The sequence below is a fragment of the Neovison vison genome, chromosome 3, assembly GCF_020171115.1.
Source record: "Neovison vison isolate M4711 chromosome 3, ASM_NN_V1, whole genome shotgun sequence".
Taxonomy (NCBI): domain Eukaryota; kingdom Metazoa; phylum Chordata; class Mammalia; order Carnivora; family Mustelidae; genus Neogale; species Neogale vison.
In genome coordinates, this window is record NC_058093.1 from 3,286,775 (window position 1) to 3,314,023 (window position 27,249).

Consider the following 27,249-nt stretch of genomic DNA (forward strand, 5'->3'; position numbering starts at 1 on the left):
TGCCCTCTGATCCTGCTTTCTAACCACACCTGCTAGTAGAATCCTTTCCCATAATGACATGCAAGATCTATGCAACTGACAGTGCCCAAGAGGCTTTATCTAGTTTGGTTCTATCAGAAAAACAGGGGGACTTCTTATATTCCCAATGACTAATCTCTGAAACTTTGAACATAGAATCTTTGAAATTCTTCCCTTCAGCCTCCTATTACCTACCTAAATCCTACCTTTTCCTGCCACGAAGACCCATTCTGACTTCTCACTTCCTTAAAGGCTTGTCTTTGGTATAGCTAGTATCATACAATTTTCCCCTTTCCAGTCATTTTTTCATGTTTTTCCAACTCTACATCAAGTTATTCAAGGCCAGAAACATTTAAGACTTCTTTGTAATTATACAGACATAAAAGAAATACTTTGTCAATTGATAAGAAATACAGTTTTTTCAGAGAACTTCATAAAGTATCCAGACACTTTCACTAAGGCGAGATTTTGTGCAATAGACATAAGTTAGGCAAACACATCCCGATTCAGACTAAAAATCCCTTAACATTCCAGTTTCTTTTCTGAAGCTGTTGCAAGCTTATACGTAAACCATCAGTTTACTTATAAGTAGAAAAAGGACTCTTTGTAACAACATAACAGAAAATTCAACCCATTCTGTTGGTTAAAAAAGCTTGCTAATTCAAGACGCTAAAGTAGTATATAACTTAATTAAGAACATATCCTTGGGACGCCTGGGTGGCTCAGTTGGTTAAGCAGCTGCCTTAGGCTCAGGTCATGATCCCAGCGTCCTGGGATCGAGTCCCACATCGGGCTCCTTGCTCGGCAGGGAGCCTGCTTCTCCCTCTGCCTCTGCCTGCCTCTCTGTCTGCCTGTGCTCACTCTCTCTCCCTCTCTCTCTGACAAATAAATAAATAAAATCTTTAAAAAAAAAAAAAGAACATATTCTTTTGGTGACGATCATCTAAAAGTGTTAAAAGCAAATATTATATCCTAAACCTGAAAAGATCCAAAATCCAAACAGGATTTTTTTTTCAGTGGGTTCTATGGTATTATATTCATGGCCTCACTTCTGATCAGTAATGATTAATTTATTTTTAGTAAACTCACATATCAATGAGGAGAGTAAGACAGTCTACTTACCCCACCCATTGTAATTCCATGAATAAGAGCAACATATGGTTTCCGGCAAGAACCTTAAAAAAAAAAAAAAAAAAACCCAGAGCTATAATTAATTATGATGTTTAAAATACATTCATTTTTCCAAAAATCTCGTGTTATATGAACTCTGAATATTGTCTTTAGGAAATTTTTGAAAGAAATACCAAAGAGGCTAAATACACAGCTTCAGAAATATGTTCTTTTTAAAATGTCAATCCTGACACAATCTTGACTGTCTATTATCATTTAACAACTCAACACTTCAATCTAAAACAAATGAAAGCCTTTTATAGCTCAGCTATTGAAAAATATAATTAAGATTTACCTTCTAAGCCATGGATATTTATATACACAGTTGTATTTTAAGGAACAATTTATTTTCAATACGAAGGGAAGTGCCACACACAGTAAAAAGCAAGGACTGGGAGTTAGAGGACACAGATTCCAGTCTCATCATTGTCATTAACTGGCAAATCCACTATATTCAATATGTATACTGGCATGAGATACACACACACACACACACACATACACGTACTGGCAATTCAATATATATATTAGCTTTAGGTGTATACACGTTCATACACACACAAGTTAATGTTTATGTGCATATTATATATATGCATATGACTTATAAGGAAGTTTCCTCATCTATTAAATAATGAGATTTAATATATGGCCTCAGAAGTTCCTTTCAGCTCAAAAATTCTGTAAAGTTTTACTGTGTTCTTTCCCTTTTTTTTTTCCTCTGAGAGGGGAAATTGCTTATAACATAACAAAAATGTAAATCACTGAACTTCTGTTACTGCTTGTTGCCAATATTACTTACTTACTGAAGACCAATATAAAAATTCAATTTTTCTGGCTTCAGTTTTGGACTTTTTTTTTTTAATTGAAGTATAGTAGACATACAATGTTAGTTTTAGGTGTACAACAGAGTAATTCCACAAGTTTATATATATTATGTTAAGCTCCCCGCAAGTGCAGCTACCATCTGTCACCATACAACGCCATTATAATCGTACTGACTGTATCCCCTGTGCAGTGCCTTTTGTTCCTGTGACTTATTCATGCCGTAACACGAAGACTGTATGCTCACTCCCCTCTTCACCCACTTCACTTCCCCTCCACTCCCCTCCCCTCCAGCAATTATCAGTTTGTTCTCTGTATTTGCAGGTCTGTTTCTGCTGTTTATTCATTTTTAGATTCCACATGTAAGTGAAATCATATGGTATTTGTCTTTCTCTGACTCATTTCACTTAGCATAACATCCTCTAGATCCATCCGTGTTGTCACAAATGGCAAGATCTCATTCTTTTTTATGTCTGAGTAATATTCCCAAGCAATGTGGAAGGATAAAACTGCCATTTCAATCCATCTAGCAGTTCTGTAAATATTTCTAGTTTGCCAAACCATCAAGTCCTAATTCTGGAATGAGTTTCATCCTAATTTCATATTTGCAAGTTCACAACTTCTATAGCCTTCAATCATGAATTATAATTCCCTTCAATCTTGAACTGTAATTCCTTAGGAAACTGTAATTCCCTAAAAACTACAGAAAGAAATTTCTCTGTTGATTGGGATAGAGATATATACACACACCCCATTTCAGATATATATATATTTCAGATATAAAATATGAGAAGCTAACTGATGCAGGGAATAAAGCCAGAATTCGTCACATTCCTTATTAAACAAAATATATCATTATAAGGTATAGAAATTAAACCTTGAAGGCTTTCCCTCTGTATTTTAATATTTAATCAAACTCCTTAAACTTCTTCAAAGTTTTCTGCCATCTCCTTTTATTTAGTATATAACTGTACTAATACTGTAGCTACTAGCCAAATAAAATTATTGAAATTAAAATGACAATTAAGTAAAATTTAAAATTCAGTTTCTTGCTCACACTAGTCTCGTTCAAGTTCTCATTAGCCACATGAAGAAGCCACTCTAAGTAAACCTGATATGTAGAATTTCAGACTTAAAGAAGTGAGAGAAGTTCATTCAAACTGGCTCACTGAGCTAAACCAAGAAATAGCCTATTTTCCCCACTCCTACTTCAAATACATAGTAATTCCATGGAAAAAAAAAATTGTGATGTACATCCAAGTTCAAAGCCAAACAAAGGAAATCCACCAGTGCCAGACATCGACATCGGCCACAGCAACTTCTTCCAATACACATCTCCAAAGGAAAGGAAGCAAAAGCGAAAAAGAACTTTTTATATTTCATCAAGATAAAAAGCTTCTGTACAGCAAAGAAACAGTCAACAAAACAAAGAGGCAACCCATGGAAAATGAGAGAAGGATATTCGCAAATGACACTACAAAGGGCTGATATCCAAGATCTATAAAGAACTCCTCAAACTCAACACCAAGAAAACAGATAATCATATCCAAAAATGGGCAGAAGACATGAACAGACACTTCTCCAGTGAAGACATACAGATGGCTAACAGACACATGAAAAAATGTTCATCACCATTGGCCATCAGGGAAATTCAAATCAAAACCACAATGAGATACCACTTTAGACCAGTTAGAATGGCAAAGGTTAACAAGGCAGGAACATCAAATGTTGAAGATGTGGAGAAAAGGAGAACCCTCCTACACTGCTGGTGGGAATGCAAACTGATGCAGCCACTTTGGAAACCAGTGTGGAGATTCCTCAGAAAATTAAAAATAGGGCTACCCTATGGCCCAGCAAGTGTACTACTGGGTATTTACCCCCAAAGATACAGATGTAGTGAAAAGAAGGGTCATATGCACCCCAATATTCATAGCAGTAATGTCCACAATCACTAAACTGTGGAAAGAGCCAAGATGCCCTTTAACAGACGAATGGATAAAGAAGATGTGGTCCGTACATACAATGGAATATTACTCAGCCATCAGAAAGGATGAATACCCAACTTTTACATCAACATTGTTGGGACTGGAGGAGATCATGCTGAGTGAAATAAGTCAAGCAGAGAAAGTTAATCATACAGTTTCACTTACTTGTGGAGCATAACGAGTAACATAGATGACATTAGGAGAAGGAGAGTAAAATTAAATTGGAGCAAATCGGAGGGGGAGATGAACCATGAGAGACTGGACTCTGAGGAAACAATCTGGGGGTTTGGGAGGGGAGGGGGTTGGGGGATGGGCGAGCATGGTGGTGGGTATTAAGGAGGGCACGAATTACTGGGAGTACTGGGTGCTGTACATAAACGATGTCTCTTGGAACACTGCATCAAAAACTAATGATATATTTTATGGTGACTAACATAACACAATCATTAAAAAAACCCAAAAAACAAAAACACCAGTGCCAGAATAAACTCAAAATCAATAGCTGAGTGAAGCTACAGCCAGTGATTGTGAGCAAATGTGATGTTCTGAGTCAGAAATAAATTCTGGCCCACATAACTTATGAAATGGACTACCTGCATAAAAGCTCATCCTAAAGAGCTTTTAGATTAAACAAAACATAACTAGAAAAACTATCTGCTAAGCGAGGAAGTCAATAAATTCCTTCCAAGAAAGGGAGAGAAAAAGTCAATGAAAGTGGATGTTCAAACAGATAATAAGCACCACCACTACCACTGAATATAAAAAACGAAACACCCTTAACGAATTAGTAATAGAGGTAATATCTGTAACTTGGTAAAAAAAAAAAAAAAAGTATCTCTACAAAAAGATTATACTAAAAATTGAAAGTTTAAAACTTTTCTATGGACATCAGAAATAAGACAACACACAATCATTCAACATTACAATAGAGGTCCCAGCCAAAATATAAGAAAAGTCATAATATAAAGACTGGAAAGACAGAAGTGAAAAAAATACGTACAGATGGAATAACTGCCTGTGTAGCAAAGCCAAGAGAATCTACAGAAATATCATCAGAATAAATTTCAGCAGGGTTGCAGGATGTAAGAACGAACTTTAAAATCCAAAGCACTTCAATATGCCAAAAACAATAAATTACAAAATGTGACAGTAAAATTACCATTACATATACTAATAAAAAAAAGTAGGCTACCTAAGAATAAAACTTAAAAAAAAAAAAGGCAGCAACTTATTTATGGATAAAGTTACAAAACATTATTAAAGGACATAAAAACTCAAATCTGGTTAAAAGTTCCAAAGTTGTTTAGGGTGATAGTCACACAAGTTTACTAAAAGTTACTGAATTATTTGAGATGGGGGAGCTTTCCGGTATGTAAATTATGATTCTCTAAGTTTTTAAGTCTGCATAAATAAAGAGATGTGCTGCATGTACAGATGAGAAGACTCAATGTGAAAGATGTCAAATCACCCTAAGTTAATTTATAATTGTCATCCCAATCAAAACTGCAACGGAATCTTCTCTGGAGCCAGAAAAAATAATTCCAAAACTCATTCAGAAGATCAAAACCCCAAGAGCAGCCAGACAATTCTAAAAGAAAACAAGGGCAACTTAAACTACCAGACAGAAACATACCAAAGTTGTGATAATTTTGACATTGTAGCTTCATCGTAAGTACAGACCAGTGAAAGCAGCCCGAAACAGACCAGGCCACATCTTAAGAACTTGATGTACGACAGAGGTATCACTAAAATCAGTAAAAAAGGCACGAACTTTATAATAAAAGGCATTACAACCTCTGGCTTTCTGGTTGAAAAATAAAAGTTAAATGATGTCACATGCAAAAAATAATTTCAAGTATGTTAAAGACTTAAAGTAACAAAATACCGAAGCTATTAAAAGAAATATGGAAACAACTTAAAAACCTGCGTTAATAGATTTTTTCAAATGCAAAAAAGCAGAAATCATTCAGGAAAACAATGGATACATTTCAACTCATCAAATAAAAACCTGTATATACCAAAAGGTAACAAAGTAGCAGGGAGAAGTGTTCTACATACAATCTACATAAGTGAGGAATCCAGAATATATAAAGACATACACCATCGTAAGAAAAAGACAATCCAACGTTAAGATGAACAAAGGATGAGAAGAAAATCTAAATATTACTTAACACAAACACCTTCTATCTTACCAATATTCAGTGAAATGCAAATTAAAGTCACAATATCAGACATACAAAGTTTAACAGAAAAAATGATGGAAAGACATGCAGAAAATAAAATCTTTTACTTTAGAGAATAATCTAGAAAAAACTGAAGACATATCAACTATGATCCATTCATTCTACTTCTATTATTTCTAGAGAAACTTTTGTACATAGACACTAACTAGTACAATCTGTACTAGTAAAAACTTGAAAAAACGTAAATATCAATTAATATAGATATAGATAAGCCCAGAGGGGTATAGTCATAATACAGAATACTATGGAACAGTTACATTCCATGTTATGAAAAACAACTTTGAGGGGCACCTGGTGGCTCGACTGGTTAAGCATCTGCCCTCAGCTCAGGTCATGATCTCAGGGTCCCGGGATCAAGTCCCAGAGCCCCACATCGGGCTCCCTGCTCAGTGGGGAGCCTGCTTCCCCCTCTCCCTCTGCCTGCTGCTCCGCCTACTTGTGCTCCCTCTGTCAAATAAATAAGTCTTAAAAAAAAAAAAAAAGAAAGAAAGAAAACAACTTTGAGTGGTATATACAGTACAACGTTACTTACATAAATTTTAAAAACAGTAATGGCATTTTTCATAAATATGTCACAAAAATATTAACTATGGTCTAGTAGGATATACTAAAAATTAATGACAATGATTACTTCTTGGGGAGAGATAATGGTTGCTTCTGGGGAGAGAAAAAAAAAAGTGGTACTGAGGAAAGCATCAAAGTGGACTGAAGCTTAAAATCTGTAGAATTATATTTCTTTCAAATAAATCTTAAAACATCAAGCAAAAATAAAATATTCATGTCTATCAATTCTGGCTGATGGGTATATTACGTTATTCTCTGGAATTTAACATTTGAAATACACATTTGATAAAAGTACTTCTTCAATTCCAGTGAACTCTGGAACATCAACTATGAAAACCCTTTAATTAAGAAATGATATTTCACTCAGCATAATCTCTTCCAGTCCCATCCATGTTGCTACAAAAGTTGGGTATTCATCCTTTCTGATGGAGGCATAATACTCCATAGTGTATATGGACCACATCTTCCTTATCCATTCATCCGTTGAAGGGCATCTTGGTTCTTTCCATAGTTTGGCGACCGTGGCCATTGCTGCTATAAACATTGGGGTACAGATGGCCCTTCTTTTCACGACATCTGTATCTTTGGGGTAAATACCCAGGAGTGCAATTGCAAGGTCATAGGGAAGCTCTATTTTTAATTTCTTGAGGAATCTCCACACTGTTCTCCAAAGAGGCTGCACCAATTTGCATTCCCACCAACAGTGGAAGAGGGTTCCCCTTTCTCCACATCCTCTCCAACACATGTTGTTTCCTGTTTTGTTAATTTTGGCCATTCTAACTGGTGTAAGGTGATATCTCAATGTGGTTTTAATTTGAATCTCCCTGAGGGCTAATGATGATGAGCATTTTTTCATGTGTCTGATAGCCATTTGTATGTCTTGATTGGAGAAGTGTCTGTTCATATCTTCTGCCCATTTTTTGATGTGTTTGTCTGTTTCGTGTGGGTTGAGTTTGAGGAGTTCATTATAGATCCTGGATATCAACCTTTTGTCTGTACTGTCATTTGCAAGTATCTTCTCCCATTCCGTGGGTTGACAAGGGGCATTAGAGAGGAGTAGGGAATTTGGGTAAATTGGAAGGGGAGGTGAACCATGAGAGACTATGGACTATGAAAAACAGTCTGAGGGGTTTGAAGTGGCGGGGGGGTGGGAGGTTGGGGTACCAGGTGGTGGGTATTATAGAGGGCACGGCTTGCATGGAGCACTGGGTGTGGTGAAAAAATAATGAATACTGTTTTTCTGAAAATAAATAAATTGGGAAAAAAAAAAAAAGAAATGATATTTTATTTTACATAGAAAACAGAGACCCAAGTTTTTGTTTTCCAAGAAAGTCAGTCATATGATCAGAATCCATGTGTTCATATTGGTTGTAGGACAAATAGTAATTCAATATAGCTTACTAATAGTAGGACAAATAGTAATTCAATATAGCTTACTAATATTGAAGTGTGAATTGTCCTGGAATGAGCCAAATTATCAGCTTTATTTATGCCTGACAAAGTATATAAAAAAGCAAACAAGAGTGTCTATTGACACATTTTAACAATTCATACTGTGCGGCTTATTTCTTGATTCCATTTTCAAAGCTCTCAGTGGAGCACACATACCAATGGCATTGTTCAGTGTATATTCTTCTCTGAAGAAATCTTGAGCTATCTTCTGGTTTGCCTTCCCAGCTTCGGAGATTACTATAAGAAAAAAAAAAAAAATGAAGGCAAGGAAAAAAAAGGATTACAAATTTTTTTAAAAGTGCTTTCTAGTGGGATGCCTGGCTGGCTCAGTTGGTAGAACAACCCGACTCTTGATCTCAGGGTTGTGAGTTCAAGCTCCATGGCGGGTACAGAGATTACTTAAAAATAAAATCTTCAAAAAAAAAGTGCTTTCTAGTTAATACAAAGAGAATAAATTTAAAATATTGTGATATTAAGTACTGGGGAAACTCTAGAATGGTTTGTTAAAAGTTTTGGTGTCCATTCCACAGACAGTTAGCCCTGGAGCCATCGCCTAATGTCAAAACTTCAAGGCAAAAGTTCCTAAGGACTTCTTACAAATTGTTATACCTAATTTAGAACTTACATATTGCTACAAAATTCATTTTGACTCTCTTCTGTAGCACCTAAATAAACATTTACTGGATATATATTTCCAATGGTAATATGGCTTAAGACAAAATACATTATACATACAGAAAAATGTAAGTATTTGTGTGCATGTGCGTACATACACTCATAGTGCTATAATATATTCATCTAGTTAAGTATTTCTGCCACATTCATTTCACCATGAAACATTTATTAAGCATCTACTGTATTCCTATTCCAGTCAATGGTAAGACTACTATCAAACCACTCTCTTCCATACACTGTAAGCTCATATGCCTTCCTGTCTTTAAATCTTATGAGAATTATTGATTACAATACAAATTAAAATAAAAACATATTTCTTCTTCTATGGGCTAGAGTTACATAAAAATTGTTGACTATCGATTTTTAGACTAATTTTAGAAGTCTGATATATCTTTCTTCAAAATGTTCCAAATGTTCACTTCTTTTCCTGGTTTTTAAAAGAAAGATGTAGTGTCTGTTTTTGTCCTTCCGGGGCTTTCACTGATACATGCACACCCCCAAACCCTCATCTCTTGTTTCATATTCAGCAATTCTAAAAGGACAAGAGTGCAAATTATATTGCTAATGGAATGAAGCTCTTTTACCTCAAAAATCTTTGATTTCCTCTTTTATTCTAATCAATTAATTCCACAGAAGTTAAAATTAAATGACATTCATAATCACATTTAAAAAATTTTTTCTGAGTGCCCATTTATCATCTTGGACTGTGATCTTAAAAGCAACTGAACTTCCTGGAACTGAAGACCACTGCTTTATACACTTCAACTAAAATAAATCTGTATTTTGTAACTGTACGTCCAAACATCAATATAAAGTTAGGCCTATATGGAAAAATAGCTCAGTTAGAAGAAGCTAAAAACAATACATAACTCTATGCCCATCTGTAAACTAACAAGATCACAGACCCAACTCCAGAAAAAAAGTTAGCTCCATGCTGGAAAAAAATATTTTAAAAATATTCATGTAGTGGGCAAAACAAACTCAAACACAATTCAGTTAACAAATCTAAGCAATTGAAAAATTAAAAATAGAATAAAAATTGATGGAATTAAAAATTAAAATTCAATTACCATAAATTTAATAGGTATCTGAAATTATGTCTGAAATCAAGCTTGTTTCTTCCCATCCCAAATTTAACAGTTGGGACACCTGGGTGGCTCAGTTAAGCCTCTGCCTTCAGCTCAGGTTATGATCCCAGGGTCCTGGGATCCAGCCCAGCATCAGGATCCCTGCTTGGAGGGAAGCCTGCTTCTCCCTCTCCCTATTCCCCTGCTTGTGTTCTCTCTCTCTCTCTCTGTCAAATAAATAAATAAGTAAATCTTAAAAAAATAACCCACAAATATCATGATTTATGTAAACTTGTAAATTTGGTATCTAGATCAATCTAAACCATACTGCCATTAACACAATATTAAAAAAAAACTGTATTTATATATACATGTGTATATACATGTAGATATAGATATACAGATATACACACACATACACACAAACAGACACAAAACCCAAAGAAAAAACCATTGCTGGACTCTACCAGTTCCCTAACAAACAAAATACTAAATGTTTTCAGTACATACAAAATACTGATAACCAGTGGTGAGAAGTACATGACTCTGACCCTGAGACCAAACATCTCTTCTCTCTTTTGTCTTTACTAGTTAAATGTATACAGACTGACCTAAAGAACTAGAAAGGAAAATTAATCTTTTTATCTCATCTCAGCATGTTTACTTAAACAGCTGCAAAAATGTATTAACAACAGGATGAATTCTATAATTAAGTACATCCTTGCTTTGGGATCAGGCACTAGGGGTAAGCAGGGGCACGGTTAAGGAAACATGTGAAGGAATGTCATATCTGGAGAATAACAAGTCACAACATGGCCAGACTGTCAGGTTATATGACAAACCGAATTGCTGAATACCAGCTAACCTAAAACAAAAAGTGGACTCCCACTGCATAACTGGGCATTTTGTTTAGGATGATTCAGGGAGAAACTGGATATATGAAGGATATATGTAATTTTTTTTAAATGTTATTTTCATTTTTCTAATATTAACTACAATGGCTAAGTAATTATAATAAAAAAAAATTCTAAGATGTAAAGCAAATTACAAAGTCTTACAAAAATGTCCTGTTAGTTTTGTCAATCTGTTGTGGGGAAAAAAAACATTGAGATTGGGCGGGGGTAGTTTTTACCTCTGATATCACCCCCAGCACAGAAAGCCTTTCCACCAGTTCCTTTTATAATGATCAGGAAAGTTTCAGGATCTTGTTCCCAATTCTAGCCAAATATAAAAGAAGATGGTAAAAGCATATTATAAATACAAACTATAAAAAAAAATCTATTTGCATATATATGCATACATATATACATCTACATAGATAGATATATATCAGTACATACAAAGTACAAGCTTTATAAAGTACATCCAAAAGAATGGATCCCAACTTCATTTTCTTTTCTGACATAAATTAGAGACTATTTCAACAAGTTACTAGATGAATACATTTTGTGATCCAAATTACATGATGGCGTCTGAAATCTTTACCATGACAACTTTGAGATGAAAATCATACGAGATGAAAAAAATATGAGCTTAAAAATATGTTACAGAAGCTTATAAATCTGGTGAAAAAATAGAGTAAGAACCTTTCTATTGCGGTGACATAAGGCTCTGTCCCACTGACAAACTTATAGGCAATCGAGTGAAAGCACGGCTATGATCAAGTCTTGAAGTGATCTGAGGTCGGTAAGGACAGCTAACAAGTAAGTAGGATGAAAGAGTCAAGAGCCAATGGAAATTGAAAAGACAAACAATAGACTAAAAAACCGGTTAACCAGAGAGAGAAAAATTAACAGGAACTCTATAAATACTACTCTTGAGAACAGAAATAGAAACACATTTGGAAGAGATGTAGCTGAACAGATGTGGCTGTGCGAAAGGCTAATAAAATACTGGACTACGTTAACAGAAATACAGCATTCTAACATGAAGTTTCTGCTTTCCTCCACACTGGTCTAATTCCAATCTGAAAGTCCTGGCCCATTTCTCTTTATTACCTTTAAAGACATATTATACAGTGTCCCAAACAGACACATAGTTAGGAAGAGAGACTCATCAAATGAAAAATTAAGGAACCGGTAAGCAGGGGAGAATTAGTCTTTGTGGCTGACCATGTGAGGCAACTATTTCACTACATCACCACAGCAATCATGTGAGATGTAATAATCCCCCTTTCACAGCTGAGGAAGATGAAGGACAGAGAGATACACAGTTAATAAAAAGAAATCCAAGTATTAAACAAAGTAGCTGGGCTGTGAGTCATGCTTTCTGCTACACCACGCGGTTCACTTAGAAGAGTAGGGCTTACGGCCTTGTCTAAGACAGGCTGCCCAAGCAGTTCAAAAACAGCTGTCAAAAAGCTGTCACGTGGGACGTGACGGGATGGCTCAGTCAGTTAAGTGTCTGCCTTTGGCTCAGGTCATGATCTCAGGGTCCCAGGACGGTGCCCCACACCGGGCTCCCTGCTCAGCGGAGAGTCGGCTTCTCCTCCCTCTCCCCACTGCACTGCTCTCTCTCACTCTCTCTGTCTCATATATTTTTTAAAAAGCCATCACACGTAAGGAAATTGATTTCTATACTTACGTCCCAAGAAAACCAGTATCACTGGTTAAAAGGTCAGAAAGTTGGAGCTATGTGAAAGTGGAAGGGGCTATCTCAGGAGGCCTCCCTGTCACTAGGGAGGCTCCGAGATAATCACACAGGGAAAGCCCGGAAGACAAGAAATCAATGGGGCTTGGGTGCTGATCCCAGACAGTCTATGGAAGAGAATTCCAGAAATATTCTATTGAAATACACTTTTAAAAGGATCCATGTAATTTCTTTAGGGCAATTACAAACCTTGAGCTGTGGATAAATGTGCCGGATCATACTAAGATTCAGTGCATTTAGGAACTTTGGTCTGTTTAGTGTTATCACTCCTGCACAACCTTTTCTTTCCAACAGTACTTCTGCGGCATCCGTGTGCTTAGACATTCTCTGTGGAAGAAAAAGTATAACCTTAGGATAAAATTCATTCAGGTTTTGTCACAAGCCAACATCAAACCATGTACAGGTACACCTCAGAGATACTCTGGGTTCGGTTCCAGACCATCACAATAAAGGAAATATTGCAATAATGTCAGATGAGCTTTGTTTTCCAAATGCATGTACTGTTACTTCTATGCAATACTGTAGCCTATTAAGTATGGAGTAACACTAGGTCTGAAAAAACAATGTACAGATCTGAGTTTAGAAGGAACTTATTGAGAGGGAGATGGTGAAGGAGGAGGAGGATCCCCAAGCTCATCTTGTCCCACAAACACAACCGGGTAACTACCAAGTCATTCTAAACACCCCAGAAACCCACCTGAAGACTGACAGAACAAAGTCCACAACTAAAGTGGGACAAGAGGCCACACTGAAGCAGCCCAGTTAAATACGTGGTAAAACAGCATCAATTCCGGAACTCTGAACCTGCCTGCTGATTGTGCTGACCTTGCTTTATGACTGAATAACGCTGACCCTGGGAAAAGAAAAAAAAAAGTACTTCGTGGCTACGAAATGGGAACCGGCACCTGCACCCCCAGTGAGGGAGTCAGACCCCTCTCCTGGCAGAGTCTTGCCTCAGTGCGGACAGCTGCTGACTGCTGAGGGCGGAAGGCGCTGAAGGTTGGGCGGGGCTGTGGTAATTTCTTAAAATGAGACAACAGTCAAGTTTGCTGCATCGACAGACACTTGCTTTCATAATTTCTCCGTAGCACGCGATGCGTCTGTTGACATCGTACCCACAGCAGAACTTCCAAATTAGAGTCAATCCTCTCAAACCCTGCTGCTGTTGCTGTTGCTTTATCTACCCGGTTTAAGTAACGAGTCTAAATCCTTTGTTGTCATTCCAGCAATCTTCACAGCATCTTCACAAGTAGATTCCTCTCAAGAAACACCTTTCTTTGTTCATCCATAAGAAACAATTTCTCATTCATTAAAGTTTTATCATGAAATTGCCAGCAACTCAGTCCCGTCGTTAGGTTCCGCTGCTGACTCTCATCAGCGCATCCGCAGTTGCTTCCCCCACTGAAGTCTTGAACCCCTCAGGGCTCGATCAACTTCTTCCAAACTCCTGTGAATGTTGATACTTTTACCTCTTCCCATGAATCATGAATGTTTTTAATGGCATCTGGAATGATGAACCCTTTCCAGAAGGTTTTCAACTTACCTTGCCTAGATCCATCAAAGAAATCACTCTCTATAGCCGCAAAAGCCTTATGAAATAGATTTCTTAAATACTGAGGCTTGAAAACCAGAATTGCACCTTGACCCAGGGCTGCAGAACAGGTGCTGTGTGGGCCATTCCATGAGAGCTCGTGGCTGACCAGGTGCATCAACAATTAGAAGTATTTTGAAAGGCATCTTCTTTTCTGAGCAGGAGGTTACATCAATAAACTTAAAATTGTCAGTAAACCATGCTGTAAACAGATATGCTGTCACTCGGGCTTTGTTGTTCCATTTATAAAGCACAGCAGATTTAGTATAATCCTTAAGGGCCCTAGGAGTTCCAAACCGTCAATGAGCACCGGCTTTAACTTAAAGTCAAGAGCTGCGTTAACCCCGTCGAGAAGGTCCGCCTGCCCTCTGAAGCTCTGAAGCCAGCCACTGACTCCTCTCTAGCTGCCAAGTCCTAGACAGCCTCGTCCTCCAACAGAAGCCTGTTTCATCTATACTGAAGATCTTGTTTAGTGCAGTCACCTTCATTATCTTAGCTAGACCTTCTGGATAACTAGCTGCATCTTCCCAATCAGCATTTGCTGCTACACCTTGCATTTTTTTTTTAATTTCTTTTTTTTTTCCAATTTATTTATTTTTAGAAAAACAGTATTCATTATTTTTTCACCACACCCAGTGCTCCATGCAATCCGTGCCCTCTATAATACCCACCACCTGGTACCTCGCATTTTTATACTACGGAGATAGCTCCTTTCCTTAAACCTCATGTTACTAACCTCTGCTAACTTCAAACTTTTCTTCTCCAGGTTCCTCACTTCTCTCAGTCTTCACAGAATGGAAGAAAGTTAGGGCCTTACTCTGGATTAGGCTTAGATTAAGAAAATGTTGTAGCTAGTCTGATCTATCCCAATTAAAACTTTCTCCATATCAGCAAAAGAAGATTTCACTTTCTTACTAATGTGTTCCCTGGAGTAGCACTTCTAACTTCCTTCAAGAACTTCTCCTTTATATTCACAACTTGACTAACTGGTGCAAGAGACCTAGCTTTTGACCTACTCAGGTTTTTGCTCACTAAGCTTAATCATTTCTAGCTTTTGATTTAACGTGTAAGGCATATGACTCTTCCTGTCACTTGGAAGACCACGGTGGGATTATTAATTGACCTAATTTCAATGCTGTTGTATTTCAGGGAACAGGGAGGCCTACAGAGAGGGAGATGAGAGAACAGGAGATCGATGCAACAGTCAGAACAGACACAACATTGATCAATTAAGGTCATCATCTTATTTGGGCACAGTTCATGGTGCCTTCAAAACAATTACAACAGTAACATCAAAGATCACGGATCACTGCTCACCAAACAATAGTGAAAAAATTGGAAATATTGTGTGAGAATTACCAAAATGTGACATCGAGACACACCACGAGCAATGCTGCTGGAAAAACAGCACCAACAGATTTCCTCTACGGGTTGTCACAAACTTTCAATTTGTGTAAAACAAACAAACAAAAAACCCAAAACAAAAAACCAGTATTTGCAAACACAGTAATATGAGGTATGCCTGTACATCAATGCAAATCTTTCACACAATGGTACTTGCCAGATGGATTACTAGGTACATCCAACAAAGATTTCTGAAATTATTTAGATTCTGTAGATAAGCAAAATATGCATACCAAAAGTATATACACAGTATATACAAAGTATACACATAATAATTAACTTTTAACTTTTGAATGAATGGAGCCAACTGATTTAGAATAGAACCTAGTCCTAAAATTACTTGGACTACAAAAAATGAAGACAGTGTGTGTGCAATGCTACCCACCCACTCTGTTCATGGGCACGTGCATATCTACATGTAGAATCTATCTCTAGATAGATACACAAGATACTGCTAAAATAGTTGCCTCCAGGAACGAAAATTAGACAATGCATGTAGGGTGGGAAGACTTTTTGTTGTTTGGACCCTTTGAACTTGTTTAATTTTTTACCATATATATTTACTACCTATTCAAACCAATATTTTAAATATTTTTAAAAACATAAGAGTAATAAATTAGACTTCAAAGGTTCCAAGCCATCTCCAGAAGGGAACTTCATTAATACGCTTTATTTCAGAAAACTTCCTTGTTTGACCATGGGGTCCCCTGACCCCCAGTAACGATCCCCATGTGTGGGAAGTTGAGAAGACAGGATAACATGCATACATGTGTGCACTGACAGCAGCCCCGATTTCCTGCTAAACCATACACTGGCTTCAGGGAGCACTCCAGAAGGTTTTAAGGAAGGGTTTTCATGAAGGAAGGCCCAGAGAGCCATGAGCATCCTTGTTCTCCCACTGGCAATTCAACTGTATATAAGGAAGAGCAAATGTTCAATCATTTAAAGAGAGCTATTTTTCATAGTTTCCAGTACTTAAATTTGTTTTGGTACATGTTATTGTAAAATAGTGTTCTTACTTATGTTCTTGCAAATCTGTTGTTGTGTTGATTCATCCTCTAAGTTCTGACCTTCAGAAATAACAATAAGTCTATTTTTTAATCTGTTAAAAAAATACTACGCCATATGACTTGTTTTCTTACCTTATTGGTACTAAAAAAAAAAAAAAAAAAAAAAAAAGTGGTAAAAGAAATCTATACACAAAAATCAGAAAAGAAACCAGACCAAAAGGGATATGAAGTCCATGAGCAGACACAGCCTTCCCCAGACTTCACCTTCTCCTTCGCAGTCTGACTCTAGCAGCTGTTAAGTGTCTGACTTCCCAGATTTTCTTTGAAGTTCCTACTGACCCAGTAGTGTTTGTAGGTGTGTAGGAAGACAGTGAGCAACTTTTCTGACCCGTAATTCCTCCTCTAGACTCTTTCATAGCCTCTGTCAGTATTGTGGAAGATCTTATTCCCATAGTCTTTTATTCCATAAAACTGAAGGGGAGGAAAAATAAGTTTCCCTCTATCTTTCCAGGTTCTTAACTAAGATCCCCCCCATAAATAAAGACAGATTAACAGCAGAAGATGTTCATTTCTTAAGGGAGCCCCACAAAGATGTGAGATCCAAAGGCAGCCAGGCGACTGAGGCTCATAAACCATCCTGAGCTAAGGAAAGAAACAGGGTCTGATGCTTCAAAGGGGAGGAAAGCAATTCACTAGGAAGTAAAAAAAGCAAATGTTTGTAAACAAATATTTGCCCTTCCATGCAGATAAGTCTCAAATATAAAAAAGTTATACTATATGTATCCCTGATCTCTTCCTGGTACAATCCTTCTTTCTCATTTCTTTCAGGCAGTTGAGAGGGAGGGAAAAAACATTTCCTGAGTCTGCTGGATCTTGATTGCCTTCAACTCAAAATAATTCACATGCCAAAGTGAAAGATTTTAAGGGTGGTATATTCTGCTCCCCTTTGAGACTTTTCTTGCTTCTTGAGGTAGGCCTGTGTTGCTATATACTTTTCTCTTATGATCGCTCCTGCTGCATCCCTAAGATTTTTGGACCACTGTGTTTTCATTCTCATTTGTTTCCATGTATTTTCTTATTTCTTCTTTAATTTCTGGTTAACCATTCATTATTTAGTAGGATGCTCTTTAAACTTCATGTACTTGTGGTCCTTCCAAATTTTTTCTTGTGGCTGACTTCAAGTTTCATAGTGTTGTGATTGGAAAATATGCATGGTATGATCTCACTCTTTTTGAACTTGTTGAGGCCTGATTTGTTACCAGTATGTGATCTACTCTAGAGAATGTTCCATGTGCATTCAAAAAGAATATGTACTCTGCTGTTTCAGGATGAAATGTTCTGAATGTATCTGTAAGATCCAACTGACCCAGTGTATCATTCAAGGCCCATGTTTTGTTGTTGATTTTCTTAGATAATCTATCCATTGTTGTAAGTAGGGCGTTGGAGTCCCCTATTATTGCATTATTATCAACAAGCTTCCTTATGTTTCATTGGAAAATCAATTCATCGATTTATATAGTTGGCTGCTCCCAGGTTGGGCGCATAAATATTTACAACTGTTAGATCTTCTTGTTGTATAGAACCCTTTATTATGATACAGTGCCCTTCTTCATCTCTTGTTAGAGTCTTTGGTTTAAAATCTAGTTTGTCTGATATAAGCATGGCTATTCCGGCTTTCTTTTGATGCCCATTAGCAGGACAGATGCTTTTCTATCCCCTACCCCATCACTTGCAATCTGCAGGTGTCTTTAGGGCTAAAAGGAGTCTCTTGTAGGCAGCATATAGATGGGTCTTATTTTTTATCCATTCTGATACCCTATGTCTGATTGGAGCATTTAGTTCAGTTATATTCAGAGTGATCACTGATAGATGTGAATTTAGTGCTGTTGTATTACCTGTGAAGTTGGTGTTTCTGGAGCTTTTCTCTGTGTTGCTTTTGATCTTCCTTTCCCACTCTAAGAGTCCCCTTTAATATTTCCTGCAGGGCTGGTTCAGTGGTCAAAAATACCTTTAGTTTTGGGGGGGTTTGTTTTTGTTTTTGTTTTTGTGGGGGGAACTCTTTATCTCTCCTATTTTGAATAACAGCCTTGCTGGATTAAGTATCCTTGGCTCCGTATTTTTCATTCAGCACATTGAATATCCCATGCCACTGCCCTCTGACCTGACAAATTCCTGTGGAGAGATGTGCAGCTTACTTATCTTCCCCTGTAGGTTAAGGATTTCTTTCCCTTGCTGCTTTCAGGATTCTTTCCTTATCTCTGTACTTTGCAAAATTTACTATGATGTATCTTGGTGCTGGTGTTTTGTTGATTTTGATAGGAGTTCTCTGTACCTCCTGGATTTGGATGTTTCCTTTCCCAGATTAGGATTGTTTTCAGCTATAATTTGCCCAAATAAACCTTCTGCCTCTTTTCCCCTCTCTTCTTCTTCTGAGACTCCTATGATACAAATGTAATTGAGCTTTATGGAGTCACTGAGTCCCCTAAGTCTACATTTGTGATCCAATATTTTTCTTTCCCTCTTCTTTTCAGTTTTTTTTTTTTTAAGATTTTAGAGAGAGAACACATGCACACACATGTGTGCACATGAGCAGGAGGAGGGGCAGAGGGAGAGGGAGAAGCAGACTCTCCATGGAGCAGGGAGCCTGACACAGGGCCCTATCCCAGGATCCTGAGATCATGACCTGAGGAGAAGGTAGTCACTTAACAAAATGAGCCACCCAGGTGCCCCTCAGCTTCATTATTTTCCATAATTTATCTTCTATTATCACTTAATCATTCTTCTGCTTCTTCCATCCTTGTGGTGATTACATCCAGTCAGTTTTGCATCTTGGTAATAGCATTTTTTATATTGGCCTGACTAGTTTTCAGGTCTTCTATCTGTTCAGTAAGGGACTCCCTGGAGTCTTCTATGCTTTTCTCAAACCCAGCTAGTGTCCTTATGATTGTTGTTTTAAATTCTGGTTCAGGTATATTACTTGATCTGTTTTCATTAGCTCCCTGGCCCTGACCTCTCTTGTTCTTTCTTTTGGGATGAATTCCTGCCTCTCGGCACTTTGTCTAGGTATCTGTGTGTCAGGAAAGCCTGCTGTGTTTCCTGCTCCTGAGAGTAACGGCTACATTATGAAGAAGTCACACACTGCCCTGGGCCTGACACTTCAGAAAGGGTTTCTGGTGTCTGCTGCGTGCATTCTGCAGTTGTTTTCCCTGCTCCTTCCTTCAGGTCAGTCCCCTGCAGAGTTCCTCCTTGCTTGCAGTGGGGAACATTTGGGCCTTGTCCACCATGTGGCAAGTGTTAACTTGTTCTGGTCTGCTCCTTAAAAGCAGCTAGATCCTATTTCCCCTAGAGCTGAAGCTCTGCACTTTATGGTCAACACTGGTGGGTGAGAAGCTGCTGCTCCCTCAGGCACACTTGGCCTAGTGAAAAAAGCACTGCACAGGGAGCAAGGCCTGGTGTATGTGCCCGAAGCCTCCACTGTGGGCACTGTGCTGCTCACCGAAGCCTGTCTGTGCTGACGGTGGGGATAAAAATGACATCGGCCAGCTCTCCTGTCCCCAGAGAGGGGAGTTTGTGCCTGCCACTGTTGAGCAAACACTCACAAAAGAGAAAACAATCTACGCTCATCTGTCCCAGGCTTCCCTCAGCTCCCTGCCTTCACCCTGTCTTTGTCCGAGCTGTGTGCCCACCCGCTGGCCCAGTACTCCTCTGTTCTACCTCAAGCACGCTGGCTGGGTTTCAAAACTCCACACTTTAGGGACACAGCACGGTGCTAACATCTGCTGATCCTCTGGGGAGGGTCTCACAGGGCTGTGGCTGGTGCTGTTTTGTCCCAGAAGGGCAGATACACTGAACGCACAGGGGCTTGGAGCTTATGGTTGAACACAGCAAAAAGCCAGCATCCAGGTTAGAGGCCCTCAGAAGCTGTTTCTTATGCTAATGAACAGAGCAGCTCAATGGTGTCCACTGGCTCATCTGTCCCTGGAGGCAGTGCCATGTCTCCAAAACACGCTGCAAGAAGGGAGACTGTCTCCCAGCGCAACCCAGGGGATCTTCAAACCACACTGTCCACAACCAGGCCTCTGCCCTCCTCCTCCACAGAGCACCTCTATACCCGCCAGGCTCCACCCCAGTAATGGCATGGACTTCTCTAACTTCAGACTTTGAGCTCTGATGCTTGTAAAAACTTGCCATTATCAGCCTCTCTTGCTTGGGAGACGTGTTCTTCTTGTGCGATGCCCTGCACCCTGTGTGCACTTGCCCTCACGCTCCGTCTCTTTCTCTCCTCTCTCCCTGATCAGGGTTCCCTCCCCTACAAAGCATCCATGATTCTTCTGTCCCCAAATCAGGTCTCCACACCTCCTATCTTCTACGTGGTCTCTGTTCTCCCTCTAGTTGTGCAGTTCGTTCTCTCGGTCTTCAGATCAACTTCCTGGGTGTTTGGAATGATTTGATATCTCGCTGTGTTCAAAGGACAAGGCAACCTCTCCCCTTCAATACCCACAGTGGTTCTATTTCTTGGATCAACCCTTACTCATAGAAAAAGACAGACAAAACACTATAAAAGCTGCAGTTTTAGATATCCACATCATTTTCAATCTTAAAATACAGAAAAAAGTTTTCATATCATATAAACATGTTAAATACAAGTATTAATATACTTTCTCTCCATACTAATTAAATTTCTGTTTGAACCAAGTGCAATTTACCAGGCCCCTGTCAAAAAAAAGTTTCATGATCGTTTTCACTGAACAGTTTATATAAATTATCACCCAATACCAGAGGCAATCCTTTAAAGCTTTATTCTTTGGTTTCAGAGATGCTAAGAGCTGAAAAGATAGCTCAGAGATATTGAAAGATGCTTATCGTGACCTTGTAACAAGAAAAAAGGCAGAACAGACTGCAAAGTAATGGTTTCTGGTAAGCTCAATCAGAGAACTGAGGTGACAAGGCAAATGGCTGCAGTAAAATCTGGAGAGCGGCAGGTGCCTTCAGGGAGACACAGGACCAGAATATTTGCTAGCTGCAGGCAAAAGCTTTCAGGAAGATTAATTAGAATTTTTGATGACTTGCTAGAGACCAAGTGTGGGCAAATGTGATAGGATGAAGCTCCTGGGGGTTACAGGCATGCAGGGATTTCCATCCTGGCTGGCTTTTCCTCCTGGACCCCAACCAGGCTCTCCCGGGGAAAACTGAAGAAAGCTCCTCTGTGTGGTGTTGGCTGGGGTAGAGAAACAGCAGGTGCAGCTAAATCCTTTCCCCTCATCTTCCATAAAAAAACAAAAAGGCTAAATTTGCAGGGGAGTGAGGAAGGATTTCAAAGCCTATAGCCCAGGGTTCTAGTGGAGCCTCGCTGCAGTGGGGGGATGGAAATGGAGACCTGTGAAATAAAAGCCTTAATCTCCAGGGAGAAGCACCATAAAACCACTGCCAAGGGCAGTGTTTATCAACCACAACTGCAGGGTGGGGGTGGGGGGCAAAGAAAAAAAGCACCCTATCCCTGGGGGAGGGACAGAAACCAGAAACACTTGTAAGGGCCACATCCCTGAAACTCTGGTTCAGAATGTCTTTCAAACATTAAGGCTTAACAGAATACAACACCAAAAGCATGATCCATAAAAGAAAAACACTGATAAACTGAATTTCATCAACATTAAAAACTTCCATTCTGCAAAAGGTACTATTAAGAAAATGAAAGACAAGCCAGAAATTGGAAGAAAATAGTTGCCTTTCACATATCTGGTAAAGAACTTGCATCCAAAATATATAAACAACTCTTAAAACTCAGTAAGAAAAGGGCACATGAGTGGCTCAGTCAGTTAGGCATTCAACTCTTGATTTAGGCTCAGGTCATGATCTCAGGGTCAGGAGAATGCTGGGCATGGAGCCTGCTGGGCATGGAGCCTGCTTAAGATTCTCTCACTCTCCCTCAGTCCCTCCCCACCAACCATTCACTCTTTCTCTAAAAAACAAAAAAGGGGGGGGAGAAAAAAAGGAATAAAAAAACACCTCAATAAGAAAAACAACCCAATATTAAATGGGCAAAAAAAAAAAAAAATCCAAAGATCTTCACCAGACACAGAAGGATGACAAACAGGAAATGCTCAAAAATCATCAGGAGATCATTAGCAAGATGCAAATTAAAACCAGAATGAGATAACACTACACACATTAGAATCCAAAAACAACAACATGCTGCCAAAGATACAGAACAAAAAAGACATGCTTGTTCTTTGTTGATGAAAATGTAAACTCATACGACCACTTTGGGAGACAATTTGGCAAATTTTTATAAAGTTACACATAGATCAACCATACAACCCAGCTGTCCCACCACATGCATTTACCCAAGGAACTAAAAAGTTATGTTCACACAAAAACCTGTACAAAAATGTTTGGTAACATAATTGATAAAAACTGGAAGTAAACAAAATGCTCTTCAACACAGAAATGGACAATTTATCCCCAAATGGTATACCATTCAGTGATAAAAAGGATCAATTTTATCAATTCACATAACATTTTGACAAATTTTGACAAAATGCATTTTGTCAAGTGAAAGGATCCAAACCCCAAAGCCCATATATTGTATGATTCTATTCCTAAGACATTCTACAAAGGACAAAACTTTAGAGGGACAACACGGATCAGTGGCTGGGGGCAGGTAAAGCCAGGGGCAGTTTTAGGGTCAAAGAACCGCTTATATCGTCTTGAGGTGGTAGAAGCAGGGTTTAGGCATCTGTCAAAACCCATAGACACAGAAGTCACAAAAAGTAAACCTTTTTCTTTGGTCTAGTCTGCATACATTGAAGACGGCTAAGATGCCATGGGATTCCAACACGGAATGCAGATTAGGACAAATCTAACTGAATTACACACGTATGACATAACCTCACTGAGTAATCGTGGTGGTAGCTGCAGGGGAGCAGCCCTACAGAACTCTGGAAAACAGTCATCTGAATACAAAAGGAACTAACTGTACATCAGTACTGTGCTCTGGTTGGTAAATTCGTTTTTCCTGGGGGTGGTTCACAATGCTGAAACTGCTCTGCAGGTACACTAAGGTGAAACGAGCAACAGAGAAAAGTTCCGATAAGCAAGAAGGGAAGCTATAATGAGCCCCGCCCTGCGGCACTGGGGATGTCATCAGCACGAACCAGCGAAGCTGAGACAGACAGACGGAACAGGGAGACGACCACAGACAGGTACAGACACTCGAGTTAGTATGCCTGGTTCATATACTCTGCTCTACACACACGTCACCCTTGCTCTGTCCCCCGGAGAAAGCCATCATTCCCCAGTATCAAAGAGCACTCCCAAGGTGCAGATCTTGATTCCAATAAAGACAACCAGGGCTCCCTGAAGAAATGTCTGACTCCCGATAAGGAAAACATGAGAAGCCCAGAGCACACCTTCTAGTACCAAAAAGTAAGGAGGTGTTAAAAATACATAGCTATTAGAAGGACAGGATCATATCAAAAGGACACAAGAACCGAAATGAAGGAATTCCTAATGGCCAAAGCGAGAAGAATCTCAGTAACAACACAACATAATGTGATACTGGAGTATAACCCAAAGAATAAAATAAAAATCAATGAGTCCACTCTGATACAAATAACTGAATAAATCAATGGAGAATGATCTTCCCTACAGAAGATTTCTGAATAATATATGTAAAAATCCCCCTCCCAGTAGGCAGAGCTTTCTCCCCTCACCCTCTGAGTGTGGGCTGAACTTGCTTCCAAAGAACAGAAGGTGAAAAGGGGAAAATAACTTTAGAGAGGAGAAACCCAACAAACACAACTGCAACCGAGTAATAAAGGTCAGCATCACCCGCAGTGTTACGTGACTGTCACTAACCCCAGACGCATCCATCAAAACCCAGATACCCTGTCACGATGTGATGAGAAGGGCTTTTCCTTTGTGATATTCTCTTAAAAAAAAAAAAAAAAAAAAAAAAGCTTTCAACTGCAGTCTGATGATTAACAACAAACAAGAACACACACAGCCCAGATTAGAGGATATTCTATAGGCTAACACTCCCCCCACAAACATTCAAGGTCATAAAAATTAAGACTCAGAAGCTGTCACAGACTACAGAAAACTAAGGAGACATGACAAAGAAATGCAATATGGTATTCTGGCTTGGATCCTGGAACAGAATGTTAAGGGAAAAAATGGTGAAATCCAAATAAAGTTTCAGGTTAACAGTAATATACCAATGTTCTTCATTCTGACAAACATGGCATGGGGGCTGTATTCATTTGCTAGGGCTGTTGTAACGAAGAACCACAAACTAAATGGCTTCAACAACAGAGAGCTACTGTCTCACGGTCTGGAGGCTATGCGCCCGAGATGAGGGTGTCAGGGACCACACTCCTCTCGAGACGGCTGGGCCAGGATCTGTTCCAGGCTCCGTTTCCGGCTTCTGACAGACCCTTGCCTTGCAGCAGCCTAATTCCACTCTTCACGTGGCCTCCTCCCGGTACACCGATCTCCGAATCTTCCCTTTATGTAAGGACAACAGTCATACTGGACTAGCCCACTAACCCCTACTCCAGTCTGGCCTCCTTTTACCACGTATGTCTGCAATGACTGATTTCTGACTTGGCCGTCAGAATACGCTGCCTGCCATGGGCCCTGGGGTCTCCTTGTACTCTGGTGCCATGTACATCATGAACCCAAGGGCCTGACCGTGCCCTTTGCCTCGGTCATTTTCAGGGCTGTATTTGCTGCAAGTAAGTTTAAATTTAAAAAAATAATAATAATAAAAAAGGTGATGTCTCCCTCTGGGACAGGAGAGCAGGTTCTGCTACAAACCAGCAGATTCCCCATATTCAGCAGGGCTGACCTATAACACGATCCACTGCATATGTACGCATTCATCTGAGCCTTCCGTGTCACCCCAGTAGAACTTGGGGAGCAAGAGAAAACCAACACAAACATAACATTCAATGCTGCTGCACATGCCACGGAGAATCTTTGGGCTCTAACTCAAGAGCTTCACATCTTCTGCCAACATCCATAAAACAGTAGAAGGCTAACTCTTAGTTTGTAAGCAGTGTAAAAAATTAAATCCCAAACCGAGTGTTGTCCAGCCAGCCCCAAAAGCCCTTGGCCCTCTACCCTACCCATCCCAATCCCAGGCCTCTCCCTTTCTCTAAAAATATAACTGTCCTAGTTTTTACAGTAAACACTAAGTGTACATGCAAAAACACATCTTTTTTTTAAAATAGATATATTTTTAAACCTTTTTTTTCCCTTGAGTGAGAGAGACAGGAGGAGGGGTGAGGGAGGGAAAGGATCCCAAGCAGGCGTCACACCCAGCACTGAGCCAAACGCAGGGCCTGTGCTCAACAACCCTGAGATCATGCCCTGAGACCAAAGTCAAGAGTCAGACACAACCGACTGAGCCACCCAGGCACTCCTGTTTTTCGAGTCTTTTAATCTACAAGCTCTCCCTTCATTCCTCTCTTTTTCTTGCAATCTGTTGAAAACAGGCCATTTAACCTACAGAATTTCTCAGGACTTTGCTGAATGCACAAGCACGCTACCTGTTTTGAACAGCTGTGCATCCTCAACACCAACTGAGTCAGGACCCTACTGATAAACACCGAGTGATCTTCAACTTCTGCTATTATAGGGATGCACGAGTATTTTTCAGCATGGATCTCCAAGAACTATAGCCAAGTGTTTTTGTAGGACTTTTACAGAGAGTCAGACTTTGGGGAAAGAATATTCCAGAATATCCTATTAATGCTACTAGAATGACGGAAATGAATAGATGAATAAAAGGATTTTTTTTCCTATCTGGAAAGATTGATGGCCTTCTCAAAACCTAAAAATAAATATTAGCGCACTAAACAAAATTACTCAAGCAAAAGGGTAGAAGAAAAAAAGATGAACTTTCCAGTATTAGCATAATTTATGTTAATTCTGTAGGAAAAAATAAATCCCTTTTCCAAAAGTATCACAAGTTTTTAACTAAAACCTAGAAAAGGTTTCTCTGAAAAAAAATTTATCATATTAGGAAATATTACAGACTAGAGTCAGAAATGAAATTCTCATAGAACTCAAAGTTGGGGGGTGGGGAGAAGGGAGCGACAGAAGGCTAAAGGAGAACACATAAGGGAAAGAAGAAATGCTTCTAGCCAGAGCTATTTTAAAGAAGGCAAAGTAATTTAAGGTGGGAATTAAAACTTTCTTAAATCTTTATTGTTCATCCAGGAAAGACAACAGGTTCACATTTACTTTTTTTTTTTTTAAGATTTTATTTATTTATTTGACAGACAGAGATCACAAGTAGGCAGAGAGGCAGGCAGAGAGAGAGCGGGAAGCAGGTTCCCTGCTGAGCAGAGAGCCCAATGCGGGGCTCGATCCCAGGACCTTGGGATCATGACCTGCGCCGAAGGCAGATGCTTAATGCTCTGAGCCACCCAGGCGCCCCCATATTTGCTTTTTAAAAGTTTTCTATGGACACGATGCTAACCACTTGACTAAACACTTCCATAATCCTCAAAATCCCCCCTAATGAATTATATACCAGGAACCCCTTTCCACAGATAAGGAGACTAGGGCCCAGAGAAGTTAGATCACTTACCT

The 27,249-nt window shown here is 39.1% G+C and overlaps 1 protein-coding gene across 1 annotated transcript in view; it reads right to left on the reverse strand.

The window, feature by feature from the left end:
- HIBCH (3-hydroxyisobutyryl-CoA hydrolase) overlaps positions 1-27,249 on the reverse strand; it is a 96,908-nt gene that overhangs the window by 59,864 nt on the left and 9,795 nt on the right. Inside the window, exons 3-6 of the mRNA XM_044241163.1 lie at positions 12,835-12,972; positions 11,129-11,213; positions 8,411-8,491; positions 1,141-1,193 (exon numbers count right to left, since the gene is read on the reverse strand). Of these exons, the coding sequence (XP_044097098.1) occupies positions 1,141-1,193; positions 8,411-8,491; positions 11,129-11,213; positions 12,835-12,972 (357 nt within the window). The remainder of the gene's footprint in view (positions 1-1,140; positions 1,194-8,410; positions 8,492-11,128; positions 11,214-12,834; positions 12,973-27,249) is intronic.